The sequence below is a fragment of the Lissotriton helveticus genome, chromosome 1_1, assembly GCF_964261635.1.
Source record: "Lissotriton helveticus chromosome 1_1, aLisHel1.1, whole genome shotgun sequence".
Classification (NCBI taxonomy): domain Eukaryota; kingdom Metazoa; phylum Chordata; class Amphibia; order Caudata; family Salamandridae; genus Lissotriton; species Lissotriton helveticus.
Window position 1 is genome coordinate 665,589,096 of NC_136057.1, and position 23,532 is coordinate 665,612,627.

A 23,532-nucleotide genomic window follows, 5' to 3' on the forward strand; every position below is an offset into this window, starting at 1 on the left:
CACAGTGCAGCCTGTACTATTCACAATATAACTTTTCTTGTGTATATGGTATGAGACATGGTGCTGCTCAAAAACAAGAAAAAGATCCTAAATGAAGAAGAGCAGAAAAGGACATGATTGATATCGCCATGCAAGTTAAAGGAACCGGAGATTTTAAATAAATTCATAAAATGATATTAGCCTCAAATAATCTGGGCACGCAGCTTTGACAGGTTGATTGAAGTAAGGTAAAGACATGCCTGTCCTTGGGGGTGTTCAGTAAAATACCAGAGTCGAGGGAGAGCTGGTATGGAAAGCTAAATTAATAGAAATAAAAAGCCAGACAATTGTTATTTGAGAAACAAGATTGTCTGTTTTTCATCCTTATAATTCTTCACATATGAATATGAGCAATATTAGATACGTCATCGACAAGTGGAACAAATTGCTAAAGGGCAAAGATATTGGGTCTGCACCTAATGCTCTTGATTAAACGAATTGGGAGAAAAACATGCGATTTTCACAGCTGTGGAGGATGGAAAGTGATAAAGTAAAGCTGATGGCGACGGAATGTGGCTCACTGAACTGAATCTGCTGAGTATGGCACTGATTTATATTTCAATATTTAACCGCAATCACTCCAGGTCGGTCACACTTTTTCACTCGCTGAGGGTTCCACGTCGAAGATGGTGTCAACCTAAATTCTTCAATGACATCTATCAAACTGACAAATTCGTTTTAGCCTTTCGGTACTGAAAGATAAGCGACTAAAACGGCATCCGGGAAAGAGATATGAAGGCTCTGACAGCAGATAAAGTCAACACCCTTTGTAAGCTTGGATAACACCATCATTGTGCACCGTTCCTGCATCACGCTTCAGCCGCACAAGCCCCTGGCAGCTGTCAGTGGGCAGATAGGGGCTTCACAGCAGAATCCGTTGTCTTCAGATATGCTTTATAAAATACAGAGACCAAGCAAGGTTGGCTACAATCTTCACAGGAACTCCATCAGGTTAGGTAACACGTGTTTAATCATACAGTAAGGGCAAGAAGGAAAATGAGCAAGTATTTTTAGAGTTTTAGTTTATCCTGAGAAAAGCATACTTTATTTTGTTAAGTTTGCTATGTTTTTTAATTGTAGGAGAGCTCTGTAAATAGTATCAGGCAGGTAAATAAAACAAGAATTCTGACTTAACACAGTTAAATTTGAGTTCGAACACATTAGGGATCTTGAACTGGGGCAATGTCTCAGTAGGTTACATACTACCTTACATTACAACCAAAATGTAATTATGTTCGTCGAGAGTCATCCAGAAAAAGACATAGGTGACTCAAGGTTATCTCACCACGGTTATGAAATACTGTAACCCTGATTACGATATCGGGGGACTTGCGTCCGCCGGGACCGTGTCAGTGTGGAAACCGCCCAATCATAGGTCGGCAGTTCCAATTTCACAATTAGGATGTGACCGCCCATAGTACGGTCGGAAACATTCATTATGCTATGGTAGCTTATGTGGCGGGCGGAAAAGATCCACAGCACAAGCAGCCATAGCAAAATGGAGGTTTGTAATCATCCTTGGACCGTGTTGTAGGCACCTCACCCCTGTAGCGGAGGGCCAGGATGGAAGGGGGCCCTGCTAGGGGTCCCAAAATCATTTTCTGACAACCTTTCCATATCTAAAAGGATGACATCGAAAGGCTGTCAGAAAATGACATCATAATCCTGCAGGTGGAGCCAACAACATTAAAAGGATTATGGTCTTTTTTCGATGTACCGAAAAGGAGTGGTCCGTATGCCTTATGCTTCCACCTGCTGCATTGTAATACGGTGGGCGGACTGCAGGGGCAGATGTCAGTGGGTCTGACACCGATGTGCCGTCGGATCCATCGACAACATATTCAGCCCCCTTTTTGTATAATATAATTTGAACAACCGGCAAGAGCTTTATGCCTTGAAAGGGATAGTAAAGCGCTATATAAAAAACAATAGAGTGCTATACGTCAACCACCATCACTTTCGGTTCTATGTATTTGCTGCAGTGTGTATCCCAGGCAAGATAAGCTGTGGAGTGTGCAATGTAGTCACAGACTTAGTTGTTTCAGTATTTACAAATGAGGAGGCCACTTTCTGTCAGAAAACTAACGTATTGTCCTTGATATGTAAGCTTGACACCTATGAATCTAATACAATGCAATATTACATGACCCATGAAGAGTGACACGTTTGTTGCATTCATTCAAGTTTTTTTCTAATAGGCATTATGGAGATGGATAACTGAAGTGTTTGGTTTTCTAAAATTCAACGATGTCTGCAAATGTAATAATCAGAGAGGCAGACTGAAAGGAAATATTACATGATTATACTTCTCTTTATCCAAACGTGTGAATGAGATTGAAGAACTAGTTTAGCACCAGGGCTTTAAGTGGCTTAAAACACATAAGCTAAAAATCTATGCTTAGCATAGTGTGTCGCCTTAATTGTATTTTGCTGTTTCTGTCATTACATCCAGATATATGATACAGGTAACATCATACCTACAACATGTCAGGACTATTGGCTTTGTCAGTGGTTGTTAGATGCATAAGATAAATAGGCAGCAACTATGGCTTGTATATAATATTGAAAAAGCTTCCAGTTAAAGCCCAGGGGACCACAACAATGTGATGGCGCCTAAGTTGCAAAAAGAGAATGGAAATCTAGAGGGAAAATTACTCTCTTTAAAGGATTTCCCTTCCCCTACAACGTTTGCCTGGCATGATGTCATGCCGTACCTTCTCCCCTAGTGAGAAGTCAGCAGTGTGAGCACGCAAACATCGCACACATCGATGTGCCTGCTGTCACTGTAGTCTGGAAAAAAAATGGACCGCCTGTGCCAGGGCACAAAATCGAGCCCGATAGAGATCCGTTTCGAGCCCCCCTTTAAAAAACTGCCAGTGCTCAGCACCGGTGAGACCCAGCCCACTTAAAGCCCTGTTTAGCACTCAGAAACAGCTATGAGCTGTTTGATCATTATTTTGAAGTAAGTAACCGCCACTGACACAAAATATCCTGAATGTCTTCAGCCTCTTCTGAGCGCAAGGGAGATTCTTCTCCTGGAGACAAGGATTCGCAGAGCTGATGTATAGTTCTAGGAGGATATCATACACAACTATGCCGTTTCATCTTACGAGGTTGCCCTTTCTTAAATGTCATCACGCAACATGAATGTAAATGTAGTTATGTTGCAACCAGCCTTGTGCGCAGTGCACAATCACCAACACTGACCACCATCCAATGGTAGAGAATTTGATCATCCATGGAAAGGGACTCCTGTTTACAGTAACAAACAAAATGTGATGAAGAAGTTTAAAGATAAGTGTACGCTAACGTTATATTGGCGCTTTAAAGAAAGTTTCTCTATTAAAAAGGTCCTGTTTAAATTAAAACTAGAAATGTGAATTAAATGTTGCTCATTAAAACACCGTTTTTGATGTGTATGTTCTGTCTCGTAGAGTTATATTATTATAGAGTTCACTTTCCATAGAGGCAGCTGCAAAGGTAAAACATTTGATAGAAAAATGATTGTACTCTAGTCGCCAAGAATAACTGAGTGGAGCCTTTCGACCTAATGTCATCATATGTGTAAGAGGTTCTGCCCCAGACCTGGTTAATTTTATTTTAATGCCTCCCTCTTCTGACTGATGGACTGGGCTCTTACACAGAGGGCAGGATATGGGCCTAAGATGGGGTTTGGAGGTGCAAGACCCTTTCAGCAAATTGGTGGGTGTTGTAAGCCTATGGAGCTTCTGCCAATTTCACTTTGGGATCCACAGTGAAAGGTGCAAAGGAAATACATTTTAGCGATCGTGATCTTGTGTTACCTTCTGCAGATGCTTGGGGTAGGCACTCCCATAGTCAAGATGGTTGTCCTCCCACAGGCGTTACTAGGTAAAGTCTCTAGATAGGTAAGAGAGGCTGAACTCTGGAAAGTTCTCTATATTCTGGATTAAATTGCATTTCTCACTAGAAAAGTGGGAGCATTTGTTGACTGTGAAGGGTTTTTAGTTTGTTTTGAGGGCCAGCACTGCGAGGAATGAATAAAGAATTTCTGGTCCTATTTTCAGATAATGCACATGGCAGTAGATTATAGGCAGGTCGACTATTTTCACAGACACGCTCACAAACATATGTCTTGTGTCACTTTCCTAACAAGGATACTAGTATTTCATTAAATTATATCCTAATCAAGCACATTAACACCAAATCGCAGCATATATAAATTAGGGAGACTGGTTGATGACTGCTTTGAACATTGTAGAAAAGATTTACCTCTTCTTGTTGCTCTTCCCCTGAACGCTGAATAAACCATTGGACAGTAGCTTGTTGCGACTTTGGAATACATTCCAAAAATGTGGAATTGAATTCAACCCCAAAAATCTTCTTTTCATCAGCAGCAATATGGTTATGTTCTGAAAATAAAAATGTGACAAGGAAGAATCATCGTAACCTAATTTAAATAGCAATTTAATAGTGCGATAACTATTTGCAAGAAAGACAATTACAATCCTGTTTCATGATAATTTAAGTACTTTGGTTCTACACTGGAATGTTGGTAGTTTTTAACCTTGGGCGGAGCTGGCGGAGCGGCTCTACGCAGAGGTCTACGGAGTGGGGACAAACTCCGCTCCGCCGCCCGCATTCCACCTCCCTAGTAAGAATTAAATGAATATACATTATAAGTAAAGGGCGTCCCCAGGCTGCCGTCCTCCTCTTCCTCGATGTTTCACGGTGATCTGCGCATGCACGCGCACCCACGCATTTCTCGCAAGGAATGCGCATGCGCAGATCACCATGAAACGCAGAGGAAGAGGAGGACGCAGCCCGGGGACGCCGCAGGCAAGGTAAGTGTTTATTTTTTTACTTATATTGTACATTTATTTAATTCTTATTTGGGGGGTTGGAGGCGGAGGGCTGGTCAACGTCGCTCCGCCGCGGAGTGCTTAGAGATGTGTCTACTCTGCGTTCTTCACGGAACGCGGAGTAGGCAAATCTCCACAACTCCGCGGGCGGGGCGGAGTTCTCTGCCCACACTGAGTAATTTTCCTAAGGATGGCATGTACAATCTGTAATGATAGTTATTGCATATATGTACAATCCATTGCAGTCAGTAAATGTAAGGAAACGTCTACATATTTACCTAGAACAATGAGGTAGTGCAAGAGAGAAAGAAATACCCAGACTTACAACACTCTGAAATGATAAATACAATGCGCATTGCTATAACTAATGCAATAGGATATTGACAGAAACTTGTTAATTGAATCACAAGAGTTATTTATGAGAACTATAAAATAAATAGTAGCAATCAGATTTTTTGCATTAAAAACATTCTTAATATTAGAAAATAATGTCTGACTACAAAATGTTCTTACTTAGATTGAAAAGCACAAAATGAAAAGCTTAAAATGTATGTGTTAAAATGTTTATGGGGAGTAAAATGCATGCGTATCAATCAAACAACGTCATCCTAGTTAGATTCAAATTCTAATTATTCCTAAAAATTCATTAAGATAAGAAAAAGCGCTTCTGGGGAGGTGTTTACATTAGCAAACCCATGACTACTCCCTCATCAGATTTGTAAACAGTAATTCACTTATCAGAGTTCAGTTATCAGTGTTCAATGTTCAAATAATGTGTGGGTATCTACATTATATCTTTTGTGATAATATGCATCATTCCTCAATCTCCTGAAAAATGGTATTCCTAAACCAATCAGAGCCTCACAGGCAGACCCTCTACTATTGTTTGCTCATACACATCCAAAGAATCCACGAGTCTTCATATTTTCTTTCTACCTCTTCTTGATTAATCTGTTTGTGTGATGTGTCAAGGACACATCTTTGATCACGTGGGTCCATGCAAACTCTAGACCCCTAGGCACCTTCAGTGGCATTCTGCTCTGTTCATTGGTAACTTTCCCTGAAATTAGAAAAGCCTCCAGAACTAGATGCATGTGCCCCCGGCACTTGACTGCTGTAAGCAGACTCAAACTCTTCCTTGTCCCAATTAAAATACTTCAAATGACCTGGAATTCTCTGGAGCAAAAAAGCCTCAGTGAGTTACCCCTACTGTCTTAACCTTGCCTCCCCCCATGGCTAAAGCAACGCCTTGACTTAAGGAAACCTATATGAAAACACTTGTATATTTCCAAAATCAACCAAATGCCTAAGATCAATTGGGGAATGCATGTATAAAGCATGGGGTACCCTAAAAATATGGCACTCTTCTGTCCCACAGACCAGTCTGCAGCACAGCCGCAAAGGTTTCACATGCAGGCCATATATATTCACACACTGCCAACCATCAATAGGAGCCAGGTTTGCTCCTGGAGTAAACTGTGAGAGTTTACTTCCAAACATCTAGGACATTTCAACAGCACCAATAAGTGCTGCATCTTTTTGCAAGTGAGATAGCAATGCATTCATACACCAGTACAATGAACGACATAGAGATTTTAGAAACAAATAATACAGATAGGCTTACTTGAATTGCACAGCTTTTGGGTGACATTTCTTGAATGTAATTGTGATAGAACAACTCATGCAAGATTTCAATGGTAGAAAAAACAGCAACATTAAAGAGCCATTATGCACAAATTAGGCCCATAGGTGTTCCAATAACTCAGAATATCCCATTTATGAACAATTGATCAACATGGACAAGCTATAACCGACAATAATGCTCTTGTAACTTTATACCTTCTCACTTCTTACAGCTCGTTATCTTAGAGTGACATATTGGTAATTATATTCATCAATCACTGCATGGAAACAGCACCAACCTCACAATTGGGCACTGAAAAAAATAAGTCTGGCAGGGAATGGCCTGCACTGCAAGCAGTATAGGTGACAGTACTTGGTTGATCGTTGGTAGGAAGAACAGAGTATTAGGAAAATCCTCATACACATGTGAGAAGCTATAGCAGTGCAAGTGAAGGCAATGAAGAAATGAAGAATTTAAAGTATCTCACTCCATTTTAAGTAAAACAGTTAACATAAAGGTTAAAATGGAACTTTATTAAAATGTCCCCAAAAAAGCTGACAAGAAATATTCAATGTTAATCAATGGGATCATTCAGAAACCTGGCAAAATAATACAGTCCCAGAATGGAAGTCTTTAAGATGTACTTTAGGGTTAGTGTTCTACCTATTGACTTGAAGAGCTTTTAAGCTCAAACCATGTATCAATTTAGTATGTGACACTCATCTGGTCATTGGCAATTTTACATACTGATGGCTCACAGTTACTGTGACTGAGACATGCAGGTGGTTTGACTTTGTGCTGGAAGCATTAAAAATGTTCAGGTAAAATACACTGAAGACTCACATAACAAGAAGGCACAACAGCAGCAGGCCTGGCCTGTCAACCCACTTTGTAATATCAATCAAGGTAGAATTTAAGCTTAATGTGCATCAAAGCCAAAGTTGGCCCATATCTCTGGCTCAGATTCCATAACCCAAGATCTACCCATGCACTACATATAAACTACATATAAACTCCCTACACCAGTCACAAAGGTAATTTTGATTATACTCTAATGCTATCATAATTTTGATTATACTCTAATGCTATCACCTTGCTGTATATTGCAGTTGACACCATAGGTGCAATTGGTTAGTTAGGGTTGCTTGTGGTCGTTTCTGTGTGTGTGTCCTTTGTGTGTGTGTGTGCCTGGCAGACAGAATGGACTGTTCCTATGAGCAGCGTCAAAACTGATGTAGCATAGAGGGACCTTTATTTAGAGGCACTTGACTGGTGAAAAACCATGGGCTGGAATTTGGCCTGTGCCATCTCCGGTGGTGGGGATTAATTCAAGCATTCCATACATCACCTTGTTGTATGTTGAAGATTATGTTAGCTAAGGTACTGTGAATAGTTGTCGATTGACCTGAGTAAGGAGCACATCATTCCTACTCTAGATACATCATGTAGGGATCTTGTCTAAGGTATGTGCCCATCAGACATCTACATGTCTGTGCTAAAACTCGGGAGCTATGAATTTCCATGCTAGTTCTGAGTTGAGAAAGAAGGGTTGGGCCAGGACTTAACCCCTTCGACGCTCATGACGAGCTCAGCTCGTCATGAGATACGCTTCTCGTACGCTCAACCGCGGGGGTTTTTAAAACTCAGCGCAGCGCGGAAATCTGCACCACATGCATGCGGTTAAAGGGATTAGGAACACAAAATATATACCCAATACCAGCAGAGTAGGGAGATGGTCGACCAAGACATCCACTTATCATTTCAATTCCCTGGGAGAAATGGAGGAGATTGAGCAACCCAACCAGGTCTATAAAGGCTGAGCTTCTTTACATTTGCAGATGCATGCAAATGCTGGTCTGTATCCTGATGGTTCCTCCTTGTTTTCACAGATATGTGGAAAGTGGGCTAAGAAGGAAAGAAGGAGGGAGTTCTGTCTTGGAGATATAGATGCTCTGGGATCCTGAACTTTGCCCTGATATCTCCTCCTTGCTTGCACAGAGTATAGACAAAAGTCACTTGTAAAACAAAACAAAAAACATACCTACACGGGACCCTTAATAGACTAGCCAGAAGGCCCTGATATTGTCGCATCAAACAATGGGTCACCTTATTGGACTCTATATGGAAATTGTAAGAAATTTGAATATAAGTTGAGAGAGGTGAGACTGCACCTACAATAATATGAACAAGCCTTGTCAGGGTGAACAACAAAAACACGTAATAAACCTGTGCTTAATCCTGTGGTAGCTTGGCACTAAAGCAGTTATGCTTTACTTAAATACAATGTGTATAATAATAAGGTGAAAACACAACTCATGAAAAATCGCAAACCAACTTAGACATAGAGTGGAAATTCTAATATATAGAATGACACCGAAATGACAAAGCTCCAATAGGTGAAACCAGAGAAATTAACTTTCATTCATTCATTTCACTTTTAATAAACAATTGCCCGAAAAAGCACAAAGTAACAACTGGAGTTATCTGGTTATGCTGGGCTGGTTCAAAGTCAAAAGTTAAGGCTGACGGTGATGGAGAATGGCTCAGATACAGAGACCAAGTTCTTGGTAGAGAGTTTCCCTTCTGACATAAAACGTTTGGTGGAAAAAAAGTAGTCAGCGAGGAGTCTTCGGCCTTGCAAGATGCTAGCTGAATCTGAAGTAGGGCTCAATGACTGTGGGTTGCTGAAGGGAGGGGTCCCTGTATGGTTGTTGACCATGACTAGAATGCTCTGATGAGGCAAAATACCAAGTATGTGTCCAGGAAGTCCGAAATTTCACCTGGAGGCTGCTCAGCATCAGTCCTGAAGAAGGCCTCTAACGTTCAATATTTTAAACTTTTCTGGAAGTCTGATCTCCTTCAGCGGTGCAAACCAGCGAGCAGGGGCTGACAGGTGAGTTGGCAGCTGTGGCTTTGATGGAGGTCCTGGCTTCCGAAGGTTCTCCAGGCAGAAAGTTAACAAAAAGTTTGTAAGTCCCAGATCTTGCGGTTTGGGGACAGGATGAGTACATTCTGACACCAGCTAAGGGTCCAAGACCTTGGGGATTCCATTTTTGGGTTAGGATTCAGTCCAACAGAGGCAAGCATCTGGATCCATGGCAGGTCCATTTTGTATACTCAGCTGGACATTTGCAGGAAGCTTGTTCTGTCCCCGCAGTAACTTCTGGAGTTCTTGGTTCAAGAAATGCAGGTCCATTACTCATTCAGGTTCTTCTCACAACAGGACAGTCCTTCTTCTGATTCTCACAGGTTTAGGAGCATTCTGAAGGGGTGCCACATTTATGGCCATTGCCAGCCTGTGGGTGGAGACAAATCCTGGCCAAACCCTAACCAAAGGGATAGAAGTTCATGGGCGATCCTACACACTTTTGCAACTCTTCTTGTGTATTTTACTGTAAGCTATCCCACAGCACCCCCATTTCTCTAAAACCAACATAGCAGAACCCTTCTTCCTGTGGTCTTACCTCCCTGTGCCCACTCAGAGGTGAGGCTATAGAAATGGGCAAACCCTCCCTTGTGGTCACTGGGTTTGAAGTCAAGCTGGCTAGTAGGACAATAGAAAGGGCTGGCCCAGGAGTCACTGACATCTGCCAGTGACAGAAACGGGCCCTTTGAATTTCTGGAAGGGGCTGTGCCCAGACCCCAGGCCTATCCTACTCAAGGAGGAAAAACACCTAACCACAACCAAGCCTTTCGTCCACTGTCTAGATGCAATCTCTCCATAGGGAAGCCATTCAACAGTCAGATAACAATGGACACTGGCAGAAAGGCCCCTTTGGCATAGGCAGAGATTTGACAACTTTCTAAAAGTGACAAATCTAAAATAGTAATATAAAACCTAACTTTATCATTAAGTCTGATTTTAAATTACTATTAATTAAAATGAGTCATTTCTAGATGCTATCAAACTGAAATTAAGCATTACAAAGTTGCTATTATGTGACCCAGTATTTTCCAGTGGTAGTGGCAGCCTTGATACAATGAAAACAACTTTGGCAGGGGGATTACAACTGCATACCCAGGCTTGAAGGCCAGGCCTGGAGACATGTTTTATGAGGCTCTTTTGTGAGTGGCGCAATGAGTTATGCAGTCCACTAGTAACATTTAATTTACAGGCCCTAAATACATGTCCTACCATAGAGTAGGGACTTATAAGTAAATAAAATGTGCTAATTAGGAATATCTCAATTTTAATGAGAGAGCACAAGCACTTTGCCACTGGTTTGCAGGAGTAAAGTTTGCAGAGTCATATGGACAGCAAAAATGTGGTTCATGAACAGAAAGGGAAAAATCTGAGGGACTGCCTTGCAATAGATGGTAATTCCTAAAAGAGATATATTAGAGTCAGAGAAATCCACAGACCGTAGGGGTTTGGTGCCTGTTATCAGGCATCATATCTCCATTGAGATAACAATTCTAGTACAACACTACAGGTCAAAATGCAATTGTGTGAATGTTCCACTAAGGCCCTGGTTAGCAGTTGGACAGTCCTGGAGGGGTGCAAACTTTGAATGAAAATTATATGTTACCATGCAGCAGTATCATGCAATTACAAGTTAAACCTCATGGAATGGGGGATAACTATGTGCCTCTAGCTTTACCAGTCATACAACCACACAGAATTCACAAGTCTGTGGGGGTATAATGCCTACATTTGCCACCTGGTTTGAGCAGTTGGTAAATGTATGCTGCGGTCTCTGTATGGGATGGGGATGGGGTATGGTGCGTCAGGAGGGAGGGGGTAATAAAAAATCTGAAAAGGGAATCCACAAGTCAAAAAATGGATAAAGAAGCTAGGATGCTGATGCAGCCAAAGCTCAAAGGGAAATGGGTGGAATTACTTCCTGCTAAAATCGATTCTGGTGTGCAATGCCTGTAAAAACATGATGTAGGAACATCACCTTAGTCAGGATCAGGAACAGCAAAACTCCATGCAGCATTTCTGCTCTCCCTGACTAGACATGACTCATGATTCTGTGCTATCTTGACTCATAATCAGGGCTGGGGCTAAAGTGAAAAATCTGCATCATGAGTAAATCATGAGGAAATTAACTTGCTAATATTTACTTGTTTTAGCATTTTGTTTCATCACAGGCAATCATTTCTATGGAGAAAGACATATCCCCTTTTACGTGAATAGAGGCTTCTTTTCTTAATAATCTCACCCTGTGTAGGCACTTCTTCAAATTTTAATGTGTGTTTCCTGGTGAGAAACCTTTTAGAAAATGCTTGTGAATGCCCACATTGGCGCGTATGCTGTGCTCCCAGAGTAAAAGTACAGGACCCCAATTCCCCTTACTATATTATTTACGCCTAAAGGTATTCTGGTGAAACAGTGGTGGTCACTTTTAAAGTTCTACTATTTAAAATCATAATGCGGAATTTCATAGTTCACAATCCTTAGATGACCACAATGTCTGTGAATAAGTTCAGTTTGCTGAGGTTCTTTATGTAAATTATGTGTTTTCAAAAAAAGCAGAACACTCAGGGCCCAAATCTGAACTCACAGGTTTATTACCTCACATGGTAGTATTTTACATTAAAGTATATGTCTCTGTTTTTGTACATTTTCTTCAGGGAGTGCACTAGTTGGTCGTCTTTCTACAGCTAACTTCAAGATCTTTAACCTAACCACTGCCTCAGGAAGCATAGTAGACACTATTAAGCAAACTGGGATATGGATCAGCCCTTTGCGTATGGCTGGGTGTTTTTTTGCCGGTCTCAGATCCCTGTTCTTTACCGGATGACTTTGCCATCTATTCTTGTGTTTCTCACCCCTGAAGGAGTTCTCCTTTATCCTCACATTTGTCTAAATATGCTGCGTTCTTCCAAAGCTGATATCATTGACTTATTTTTTTTTTCATTTTCTCATTTGCCATCTCACTTGCATTGGAGTGCATTTCCCGCTCCTTTTGATGAATCTTTCTAAACACAGAGCCATATCATGATTTTTCCCTTGCTCCATGAACCTCCGTAACCAGGTCACTCACCTCCCTTCCTCTCCCCTAGTGTACTATGCTGAACACTGCTGAAACTTGGTATGGTGTTCTCTCTATGGCCTTCTTCACTTATCTCTCCACTCATCCACTTCTCTCTCCACTCTCCTGCCTCTCTCAACACCACAAGCTCCCTCTCCCTCCATGTCGCCTCTCTACCGCTCTGTGAGCCTGCCACTTTTGACTTTGCCAGTCTCAGGTGCTTTTAAAATGTGCCAGAATAGGCAAAGCCAATAGCAGTGACTAGCCATCTTGAAAACATATCTGTTATACCTTTAAGATGGCAAAGACGTTGTGTGATGCAAAACAAAGTGATGCAATATGGCAGGACATAAGGTACTGCCCATTTTTAAAGTATAGAAACGAATGTTACTTACCCTGTAAGCATCTGTTCGTGGCATGTAGTGCTATACATTCACATGCTGTGCATTTTCCTGCCATGTAATGTTGGGCTCTGACGCATGCAACTGTTTTTGTTTAAAGAAGTCTTTCCGAGACACGAGGTGTGGTGGCTTATAGCAGTGCCTTGCGACACAGTGGTCTCAGGCGGAGGGTCTATGGGAAGATTTATTGTTCATTAGCCCTTGGCAGATCTTGTGGAGTTCCACACTGCCAACTTCTGCAGAGTTACAAAAAAAGTCACAAGATTCCACGGAATTAAGCAAATGGGTGGAAATAGACACTTTGGGCTACTCACGCTGTGGTTTGGTACCTTGAGCTCAGTATATGCTGAAAAATCTGCATGAATAGCACCACTCAGTGCACCAGAGGGCTCAGCTTCTCAAGTTGATTTTGCTGCAACTCGAGTAGATTTTCAGCTCAAGCATCAGTCTGACCAAAAACAGTTATGACCGCCTTGTTCGAGAAATCTCATTTGGTGAGCGAATGGAAATCGCACTAGGGGATGCCAAGTCTTGCTTGCGCTCACCAACTTAGCAATTCTGAGCCACACATGAAAAAAAAATCTGCCATGCGAAGATTTGGAAGAATTTGGCTGGAACTCCATGTTAGAAGCGTAACGCAGAGTGGCCATAATTCCACTAATTCTGCTGGAGGAGCGGAATATATTGCCTCCCCAGTGTTGATATTGGGCCATATTCATTGCAAACTACTTGTTGCTGGGACATCCTTTTCAAGACCCAGTCACTGGATGGGGAGTACATACAGTACAGGGCTTGTGGATGTCCACTCAGCAGGGTCTTTACATCGACGACCTGGAGTTGATGGCTATACAGCTTGCTCCCAGAGCATTCCTATGTCTCATTTGCAAAAAAGTCATGTTAGTCGAGACGGACAACAGCACAGCCATGTTTTACTTACAGAAGCAAGGATGGGCACATACGTACCCTAGCTGTCCACTTCAGCCAACACCCTCTGGTCGTGGGCAATGCATCACAAGGTTTATCTGTGCATTCAATAAATTTAAGGCCTTCAAGGGGCAGCCAGCTGCGGCAGAATCTCCGAGGCAGACTTCAAGTGAGAACTCGGCAGAATCGGATGTGATTCCTGCCGCACAGGGTCGTAGGCAGCAGCGCCTGTGGATGGAGAACGCCCAGGATGGGAAGGGGAGGGGTGCGGGAGAGCAGCCCCAGCAGCTAAGAACCACCAATATTGTTGATCTTTTCCAGAGCACTGCAGTGAAGGATCAGCCATGTATCGGCAAGGAGGAGGCTGCCAAAGGACAGAAAATCACCGGTAAACCACCGTTGGGGGTTGGGGAAATACAGGAATCTGACCCCACTCAGATAGCTACTTCACAGCCACCACAGGCACAAGCTGCAACCCTTATAAACTTAGCAAATGCTGTGGCTGTGAACATTGGTGCACTAGGAACCTCTGGGGGTACTCGCTCTGTCCATATAAGTAATGAAATGGGGGAACAGCAGGAGGAAAGCTTGGGACTCCCTGCAACCCCAGTTTTAGGGGTGAGAGAAAAAGTAGCTAAAAGGCTCCGCAAGTTTCATAAGGAGAGAGATGCAGATTCAGAGACAAAAGATTTTTACTCACTCTCCGATGCTACATGGTCCGGATTAGGCTCAGGGCAGGGGTCTAATACAGAGTCAAGTGAGGATTTCAGGAGCTGAAATGGAAGGGAAAGGCAGAGATAGAATCAGGAAAGTACTTCCCCGGTCAGGGAAAACTGGCAATTTCAAACATGTTGACTATAGACAGGAGAATACTTCGGAAGATCAACAGGGGGGTGCCCGGAACCTGCCTTATACTGTAGAGGGGCTGACAGGGTCACCAGCACAGTCTCCGACGCTAGAATCCATCCTGCAGTGTGTTATGGCGCACAGGGATGGAGCTCGTTTGGAAAGTAAGCGCTCTCAGAATGCCACTCGGAAATTGCGGAGGCTATTAGGAAAATTGCTAGAACCTGCAATGACATAGCGGATCGGATGACGGAGCTGGAAACAAGGACGGCCACACTAGAAGTGGATATCGTAGGCTCAAGAGGTCAAGCTAATGCACATGAGGAGCAGCATACTGACATTCAGTGGAAACTCGAGGAAGGGGAAATCGCCAGAGAAGGAACAATCTACGCTTTTTGGGAATTCCGGAGGGTAAAGAAGGTTCCGATGAACGAATCTTCCTGGTCCAGCTTCTGGAGAAATCTTTTCCAGATCTGGTAGGATGGAACTGGGCTCAAAAAATACAGAGAGCACACTGAGTTCCAACATTCGACAGCCAGCTCGACCAGATGCTAAACCTAGAGCTCTTCTGGTATATTTTGGAAATTTCTTGTTGAGGCAGAATATATTTGAAAAGGCTAGACCAGAATCTCAAAGGGCAGCCGAAGGGTTTACCTTCTTCACTCAGCCGGATTTCTGCCATGTTACGGTGGAACGAAGATGGTGATTGCGGCAAATGATTAAGAGCTCTTACAGAAAGCCATGGGTTGGTCGACATGTGGGCATATAAAAAAAGGGGGGATCCAGGGTTTACGTATTTCTCATGGCCACATGGCCACATAGAAAATATGTTAAATTGGTCTATTTCTTGGTTCCACCGTCTCTTTTGGTGGGAGCGCAGATTAAAAGGCTCCCTAAAATCGTATCGGACCATAACCCACTAATAATGAGTATAGTGGCCCCGGAGTATATAAAGGGTCCAATGAAAAATGATTAGTCATTGAAGGATTTATAGACCATATTAGGGGGTGACCAAACAGTTCTTCGACATGAATAGACATAGTGCATCCAGAGAGACTGTCTGGGACGCATATAAGGCAGGGCTTAGGGGCGAAATAACAAGCTTTGGGCCATCAGAAATTAGTAAGGGATGAAATTCAGGCACTGACAGAAGAACTTAGCTCACTGGAGCGACAACATATGTCTGCTATAGCACAGAAGCAGGAGGAACAGCAAATTAGTTTGGAGATAAAAGTACTTAAGGAGGTAAAGGCTAAAATTAATGGAATTTTGAATAAAAAAGTGGCGGATAAATTTCAAGTAGCAACTCAGGATAATTACGAGTACGGGGAGATGGTAAGGAAACATCTAGCATTAGAAATGAAACAGAGGGCAGTGGCTAATAATAACTGACAGTTAAGAGGGAAGGATGGAATAATAGCTACAGATATAATAGGTATATTAAGAATACTTGCTGATTTTTACCAGGACCTCTATCGTTCCAGGGACCCCATAGCTGATGGATTGGGGGTAGAACCCGGGGAATGAAGTTCCTCAGCTCCCGGATGCTTGAGGAAGATATTACATTAAATGAGGTTCCGGAGGCCTTAGGGATGATGGCGTCAGGAAAGGCATCAGGGCCAGACGGGATACCGATGGAGATCTATAAAGCCTTACAGTTATAACTCGCTCCAATACTGCTGGATTTGTTTTTATCTGTACAATATAAAGGGGTACCACCATGGTCATGGCAGGAAACGAATATTGTAATATTTTTGAAGAAGGGTAAAGAGACGGGAGATCTAGCTGCCTACAGGCCAATATCATTAATTAATATAGATGAGAAATTATATTAAAAAATATTGGCCCTGAGACAGTCTAGGGTTCTCGAGACATTAGTGAGTCCATGGCAGCATGGCTTTATCCCGGGCAGAAGCACTACGGATCATGTTTGTAGGGTTATCTCTTTATTCGATATTGCAGCAGCCACAGGGGCACAGATGTCTCTCATATTGTTGGATGCTCAGAAAGCATTTGATCAAGTTGAGTGGGGGTATCTGTGGCGCAATTTAAGAGCTAAGGGATTTGGTAAAAGAATAATAACAGCTATGCAGGCCATGTACGTGGAGGCACATGTTAAAATTCAACTAATGGGGAAGGAGTCGGACAGGATCACTATTTCACGGGGGACGCGACAGGGGTGCCCCTGCTCCCCCATACTGTTCGCTTTATACATAGATACCTTGATTAGATTATTGTTGGCGGATCCAGTAATTAAACCAGTAGTCACCCTAGGATATCATGCAAAAGTGCTAGCCTACGCCGATGACATCGCGGTTGTCACTCCAGACCCACATAGCGCTATAGATCAGATCAAAAGGCTAGCAATAGAATTTGGCAAGCAATCAGGATATAGCCTTAATACTGGCAAAACACAAGTTGTCTGCACCAAAAATACACAATTTCAGGATTCACGGAAGACAGATGCAGCCAAATATTGGGATTTGTATTACCGCTGAGGTGGGTTCAACGTGGGAAATAAGTTCGGCCCCGATTTTGAAAAAAGTGGAGTGGGACCTGAAGCGGATAGATCATTTACATCTTTCCATTATTGGCAGAGCAGATGTCATTAAAATGATGATGTTTCCTAAGCTGTTTCATCTCTGCCGGTGTATACCCATAGAACCGGAAAATCTCATATTTAAAAAGGTAGAGGGTATATTTTTGCAATTTATAAAGGGGTATAAAAAAGTTAGGAGATCATTAACATTTTTGACCTTACCGCAACATCCGGGGGGGTTAGCACTCCCTAATTTTACATACTATTTTTGGGCAGTGATGCTGCAACACATGATTATTCTATTTAGGTCTCAAAGTGAGGGTAAGACAGGGGCGGAGGAGGCTGAGGAGGCGATCCCACGAAATATTTATGAACTAGCAGTTGGCAAACTTGCTCCTGGGCTATTGTTAAGGCAGCTGGAAGGCAGTTATTATAAGAAAACACGTTTTAAAATTGTAAGAACTGCCTGGAATATATGGCAAAATATTAGTAAAAAGCTAGAGATTCCGAAAATCCATAGATATATATGGATGTGGCGCTCTTCAGCTTCTCCGACCCTCTTGTATGATAGCATAAGTAAAAAATGGGAAAATGCAGGTATAAGCCAGGTAGGGGATATTGCAGACCAGAATGGGCCTGCCTCATTTGAGGAACTCCAGACAAGATTCGGGCTACATTCAAGTACTAATTTTAAATATATACAAGTGAGGGAGGTGATGAATAAGATGGTCATGCAATACATCAATTTGGGTCAAATCCCATTATTAGAGCGTTTGATGAGAAAACGAATTTGTGTTAAGGACTTGTACACAATATTGATGGATACCACCCCGGATGACATCTGTAAAGTAGAAAGTGCCTGGGCAGTAAAATTGGATAATCCTGACATAGATATCTGTAGGTCATTAGAGCTCTCTAAGAAAGTTTTTTTAAGTGCAAATCACAAAGCTCCAATGTATAAAACTGTGTTCAGACTTAACTTTTCTCCGGCCAAACTGTGGGAGTGGGGGAAACAGGGGAATAACAAATGTCCAAGGTGTGATCAAGGACCAGCTGATATAATACACATGTTTGCTGAGTGTGACAAACTACTGGCTCTGAAGGCGGGTATGGAACAGTTTCTTTGTCAAAATCTGGGGCGGGTAGTAACCCTGACGTCAACACTATTAATATTGGGATTTGATGAAAGATTACAGCTAAACCTCACTCAAGGATATCTATGCTATATGGCTGTAGCTGTGTATCGCATTTTGATAGCTACTATGTGGAAGTTGCAATGCCACCAACATATCCGGATTGGTATGCAAGACTACATCATGTATTTAATCTGGAGATGGCTTTGTATAAGTTTAAAGATCGAAGGGGGAAGATGCGGGGCTGGCTGGTGTGGGGTTTGTTGATTGAAGAATAGGGGGAAGGTAGGGTTAATGCCGTGCTCGGCAGTTTTCGTAGGGTTCTTATCTCCGAGTTTATGTGAGCTAAGGTTTCTTCTGTTTTTTATGGTTTGGGAGTCCCATGGACGATTTATTTGGCTCCTCGATTGTTTTTTGTTTATCTTTAGTTTTTACCTTCATGTTCTCTGGGGACCTCCCTAATTCTGTGTTATTTTCTCTTTGTTTTTTGTATAAGTTATTGCTTACTGGAAAAAAAAAAAAAAAGACTACTGACCTAAAGTCATGTTGCACTGTTTGTCACAAACAATTTTTTTTTTTAAGTAAATGCTATGCAAGTCTGCCTCAACTACCATGATCCAAAGGTATACATCTTACAACTGAAAGATATTATTTCATTTGTGTTCCACGTCCTGTTCATGAGACAGGACTGAAGTGGGTTCTTTCGTGTGAGTGAATGGCAAGAACTGTGCATATCCAGAAAAAAATGTTTAGAACAATCAATAGTGCAACGTTTGAAGGAAAGAATCGCAATTAATTAAAAGATGATCTTTCCATGGTGTACATCTGTTTGCTAGACACAAGTCTGTTCGGTGTGCATGGCTTTTTAAAAATAGTTTTATGCAATTTATAACTTTTTTCTATGATAGCGAGACGTTTAAAATGCTTACTGTCTTCTTCTATGTCCCAGCACTGTGTGTTAGGGTCACCGTATTTTACATCTTGTCTCCTGGCTCTCCTAAAAGGTAATTTACATGGCATTAGTCTTGCAAATGCAGAAAAATGATTCACAGATTAAATACTTTTCAGCGGCCCATAAATCACTTAGAACACGTTTGTCTGAATTCAGAATGAGGTGACCTGCATTCCACTTGGCGAGCGCGTGAATTGTCTTAATGTATGATAATAAGTAAACACAATGTTTAATTATGAATGGAAAAATAGTGGAGATTCACTATATGAATTGAGAAAACGTGCACTTAGGGCTAGATGTAGGTAAATCTATTTTACCACTTCTTAAATACCGAATTTTACCGATTCGGTATTTAAGAAGTGGTAAAATAGAGGGGGGGGGAGATGTAGGTAATTCCAGATGTGGAATTACCGAATCGGTAATATTCGGTATTTACCGATTCGGTAAATACCGAATCGGTATTTCCCATTGATTCCTATGGGCTTCACAGCCCATAGGAATCAATGGGAAATACCGATTCGGTAATTACCGAATCGGTAAATACCGAATTCTGCAAGGGTGCAGGGGGTGTCACTTTGACACCCTCTGGCACCCCAGAAATTGACATGTGCGCCATGTGGCACACAGACATGCCCTAAGGGCATGTCTGTCTGTCACATGGCATAGGTGTGCATGCACACATGTGCATGCACACCTGAATTCGGTATTTTAACACCCAATTGGATTGGGTGGTAAAATACTGAATTTGTAGGGCCTTTGGGACTCTGAAGAGTCCCACCTACATCTGAGATTTACCGAATCGGTAAAAATACCGATTTGGTATTGTACAGAATCTGTAAATTTACCGATTCGGTAAATTTACCGATTCTGCAAAAATGTGCCCCTACATACCGAAAACCCTTTTACCGGTCGGTAACGGCCGAAATCAGCCGTTACCGGTCGGTAAATGGCTCCTACATCTGGCCAGTCACCAAATTTGGGCGCAAGAGAAAGATAGGCAATTCCCCTAGGTGTGAGAAAGCCAATGAATGAATCCTTGTTTTAATTTGTAGCTGTACCTGACCCCGATAGTCATATTACAAGAAACTAACCAGAGCAAAGGTTTTCAAGGTCAATTTTCCACGAATATTCTTGTGGGGTTAAAGTTCATAAATTTATGAAAATAATAATTAATCCCTATTAGTTACAATAGTAGGTACAAGTAGGTTTTGGATTCTAATCGGATTGCAAAATACAAGAAAGTTTTCATCAAAAATCAATGAGATAGAGATCTTATGTCCTCCTAATAAGGGTGTTTCATTTGTACAGTTACCAAGCCACCCCACCATTCTATTAAAACAGGGTTAACAAGATGGGGGTTCAAATCCACCACTGGCTGTCGCCGAATGCACTTTAACATAGTTGTCTGTGTGCAGCCAGATTAAGATTTGAGTAGGTTCGCTGGAATACCAAGTGCACATAAAGCAGCCCACAAACAGTTGCAGATATTAAGTCCACGAAAACCACATCAACCAATTCATTCTTGAGCTATGTCTGTTGATCAATGAATAGATGAAATCTAAACACTCAATCAATGGTGCTACTGCATTTTAAAATTTCTGCTTGGCAGTGAGGAATTATTTTCTTAGACTTCAATGAGATGTAGTAACATTCAGCCAGGAATTTCTTGGGTGTTATCTGTTAGGCTAATTGGCCTATATTTGTTAGGTTAACTGGGGCTTATTGAGCACATATTCACCTACATGTCCCTTAGCGCTATGAAAGAGAGACTAAACCTCGCCAACCATCAGCATGTACGCGCTCCCAGTCTTGGCCTATGTTGTGCCCCAAGCTTCAGTAAAAAGAAGTGTCTTAAGTTTTTTCCTGAATGGTAGAAGGATAGGTTCCTTACGTAGGCTTTCCGGTAGCGCGTCCCACAGTTGAGGGACCACTTAGGTAGATTGGCACAAAGTTCATTTGTAAAGACTTGACCAATTTACCTTGACCTAAGTAGAATGTACTATATCACTTTGTACTATGTTTACCAAGAGAGTTAAGGAAGTGGTCCAGTTAGGGGATACCAATTTACAAAGATAAGTCTGCATCTTATCAAGCCCAGGGGCACTGCCACTTTTTTGGAATCCTCGTGCAAAGGAGTCCTACGTTGCACCACTGGGGCCTAAAGTCTTCATTCTCCCTGCCTCAAAGTCTGTATCACCCACTGATGAGGCCAAATGGATCATAAATAGAGAGCAGAAAAATGTGCAAACCATTTGCCTTCTTCAATATGTATTTTGGGCAATTCTTTTATTCCATGTACAACAACATATCAAAATGCGCAGCTAATCTTGCACTGTGATTGCTCTTGCAATTCTGAACATAGCTGCAATGCCCAACCTCCCCTTTCATTCCTCAGTAAGTTTAGGTATCATTTACACAGCATTTAAATATGTGTTTTGGATTTGTTTTTACTGAGTCAAGAAGTGCCCTTTTCCCCAATTTAGGGTGCCATGGGGCCTGAGATTAGGATTCATACATTTGGAGAGAAATTATCTCAAATACTGAATCATCTATTTTTGGGGAAAGGTGTTAAGAATTGACTCCTTCTTTTTACAATATGCATATTAAATTAAAGGTAGAGTAACTGTATACAATAGGTAAACAATCTCTTACAGTAGCATTGTGCCATTTTAATCTTTTCCTGTTATTATGTCCTTGAGTTCTGGGGCATTCATGCTTACCCGAGTGGTTCAATGTGTATAAATAAAATTCTGTTCCAGGGAGGACCTGGCCTGGCAAATCGAGCTGAACTGTTCCCATGGTGAGCAGGGTCAAGATTAATTTGCATATGGCTGGGTCCAAACTGGGGCAACATAGCGAGCAAAATAATAATGGATTAAACCCAGACCTGAGAATGGGGGTGAGTGTTTGAAACATTTCAACACTCCGTCCATCATTTTATTTCGCGATGTTGCTATGTGGCTAAAGGTATGCCCAGATGTAGATCCTGTGATCGCTGTGTCACTGGGTTAAAGCCAGCCTGGCTGACGAGGGGTGATGCCTTTAAACCGGTCCCAGGTTGCTTGTTTTTTGTCCAGGGCAGACTTGGCCTCAAAGTTCGATAGACTGTTCCCATGGGCAGACTGATCTGCATATAGATGGGTCCAAACTGTGGTGATTTGGGGCGCAAAACAACAATAGATTAAACCCAGATCTGTGACTGGGGGTGAATGTTTGAACACTCTGGCCATCATTTTATTTTGTAATGTTGCTATGTGTGCCCTAAGTGGCTAAGGGTATGCCCAGATGTGGGTTCCTTTGCTCGCTGCACCACTGGATTAAATCTAGCCTGGCTGATGAGGGGTGATGCCCCGAAATTGGTCCCAGGATGCTTGCTTCTGGTCCAGGGAGGACCTGGCCGGGCAGTTGGGTCTGGACTGTTCCCAAAGCATAGAATTTCCCTTTTATTCCATTTGGGATTAGCCTTATAGACAATGAATATAATTAAGGGGCATTGGCCTGAGGTAAATGATAATTAAATGAATTGAAAGTCTCTTGAGTGGGTATTTATAGACTTGAGGAGATAATTCAACTGTACGTCCACCCTTATTACCAGTCCCCCACTCTTTGTGACACAACTGTGGAGATGCTTATGTTCATGACACCTTGCATGTAGATTTGTTATAGGCTTTGTGTTTGTTGGAAAAGGCACATAGGTTAAATTGTTATATACCTGTACCACTTTGGGTTGACTTGCTTGTATGTTGGCATTGCAACATTCCAAGTTCAGAGCTGAAATTTAACATAATGCCAGTAATGATAATCGAGGTAACAGGCAGGATATTCAACATGTCCCTCTACAATATCTTTAGGATATGATGTGGTTAAAAAACTGAATGTTTACAAACGTATGGCTCAAATGAATAGGGCACTAAATGCAGATAGTAGTCCAACATGGTAAATCAAAACAATTAAATAGTGCCTTCTATCACTAATTTAATTTGTGCATGTGAATGATGTATCAGCCCATTCATATCAGGTCATCATCATTCCTGAAAGCATTTAGACACTGAGGTTCAAATTGCTCTGAGAAGATTAATTAATCCAGAAAAGGAGAGAATTGTAGATTGGCATGGTGGAGAGCACTGAGGATTATCCTTTTCATTCTAGTGAGAACTAATTTTAGGTGAGAGGAGTTGGCCTAATGGCTAAGACGGTTGACCATAATCAGGGGAACCGGATTGGAGTCTCGGCAATTACGCTGAACGTTCTGTGA

General features: G+C 42.0%; 1 protein-coding gene across 1 annotated transcript in view; it reads right to left on the reverse strand.

Moving 5' to 3' along the window:
• The window catches only part of SEMA3D (semaphorin 3D), a 366,628-nt gene that overhangs the window by 21,037 nt on the left and 322,059 nt on the right, over positions 1–23,532 (reverse strand). Inside the window, exons 16-17 of the mRNA XM_078674186.1 lie at positions 19,255–19,322; positions 4,291–4,430 (exon numbers count right to left, since the gene is read on the reverse strand). Of these exons, the coding sequence (XP_078530312.1) occupies positions 4,291–4,430; positions 19,255–19,322 (208 nt within the window). The remainder of the gene's footprint in view (positions 1–4,290; positions 4,431–19,254; positions 19,323–23,532) is intronic.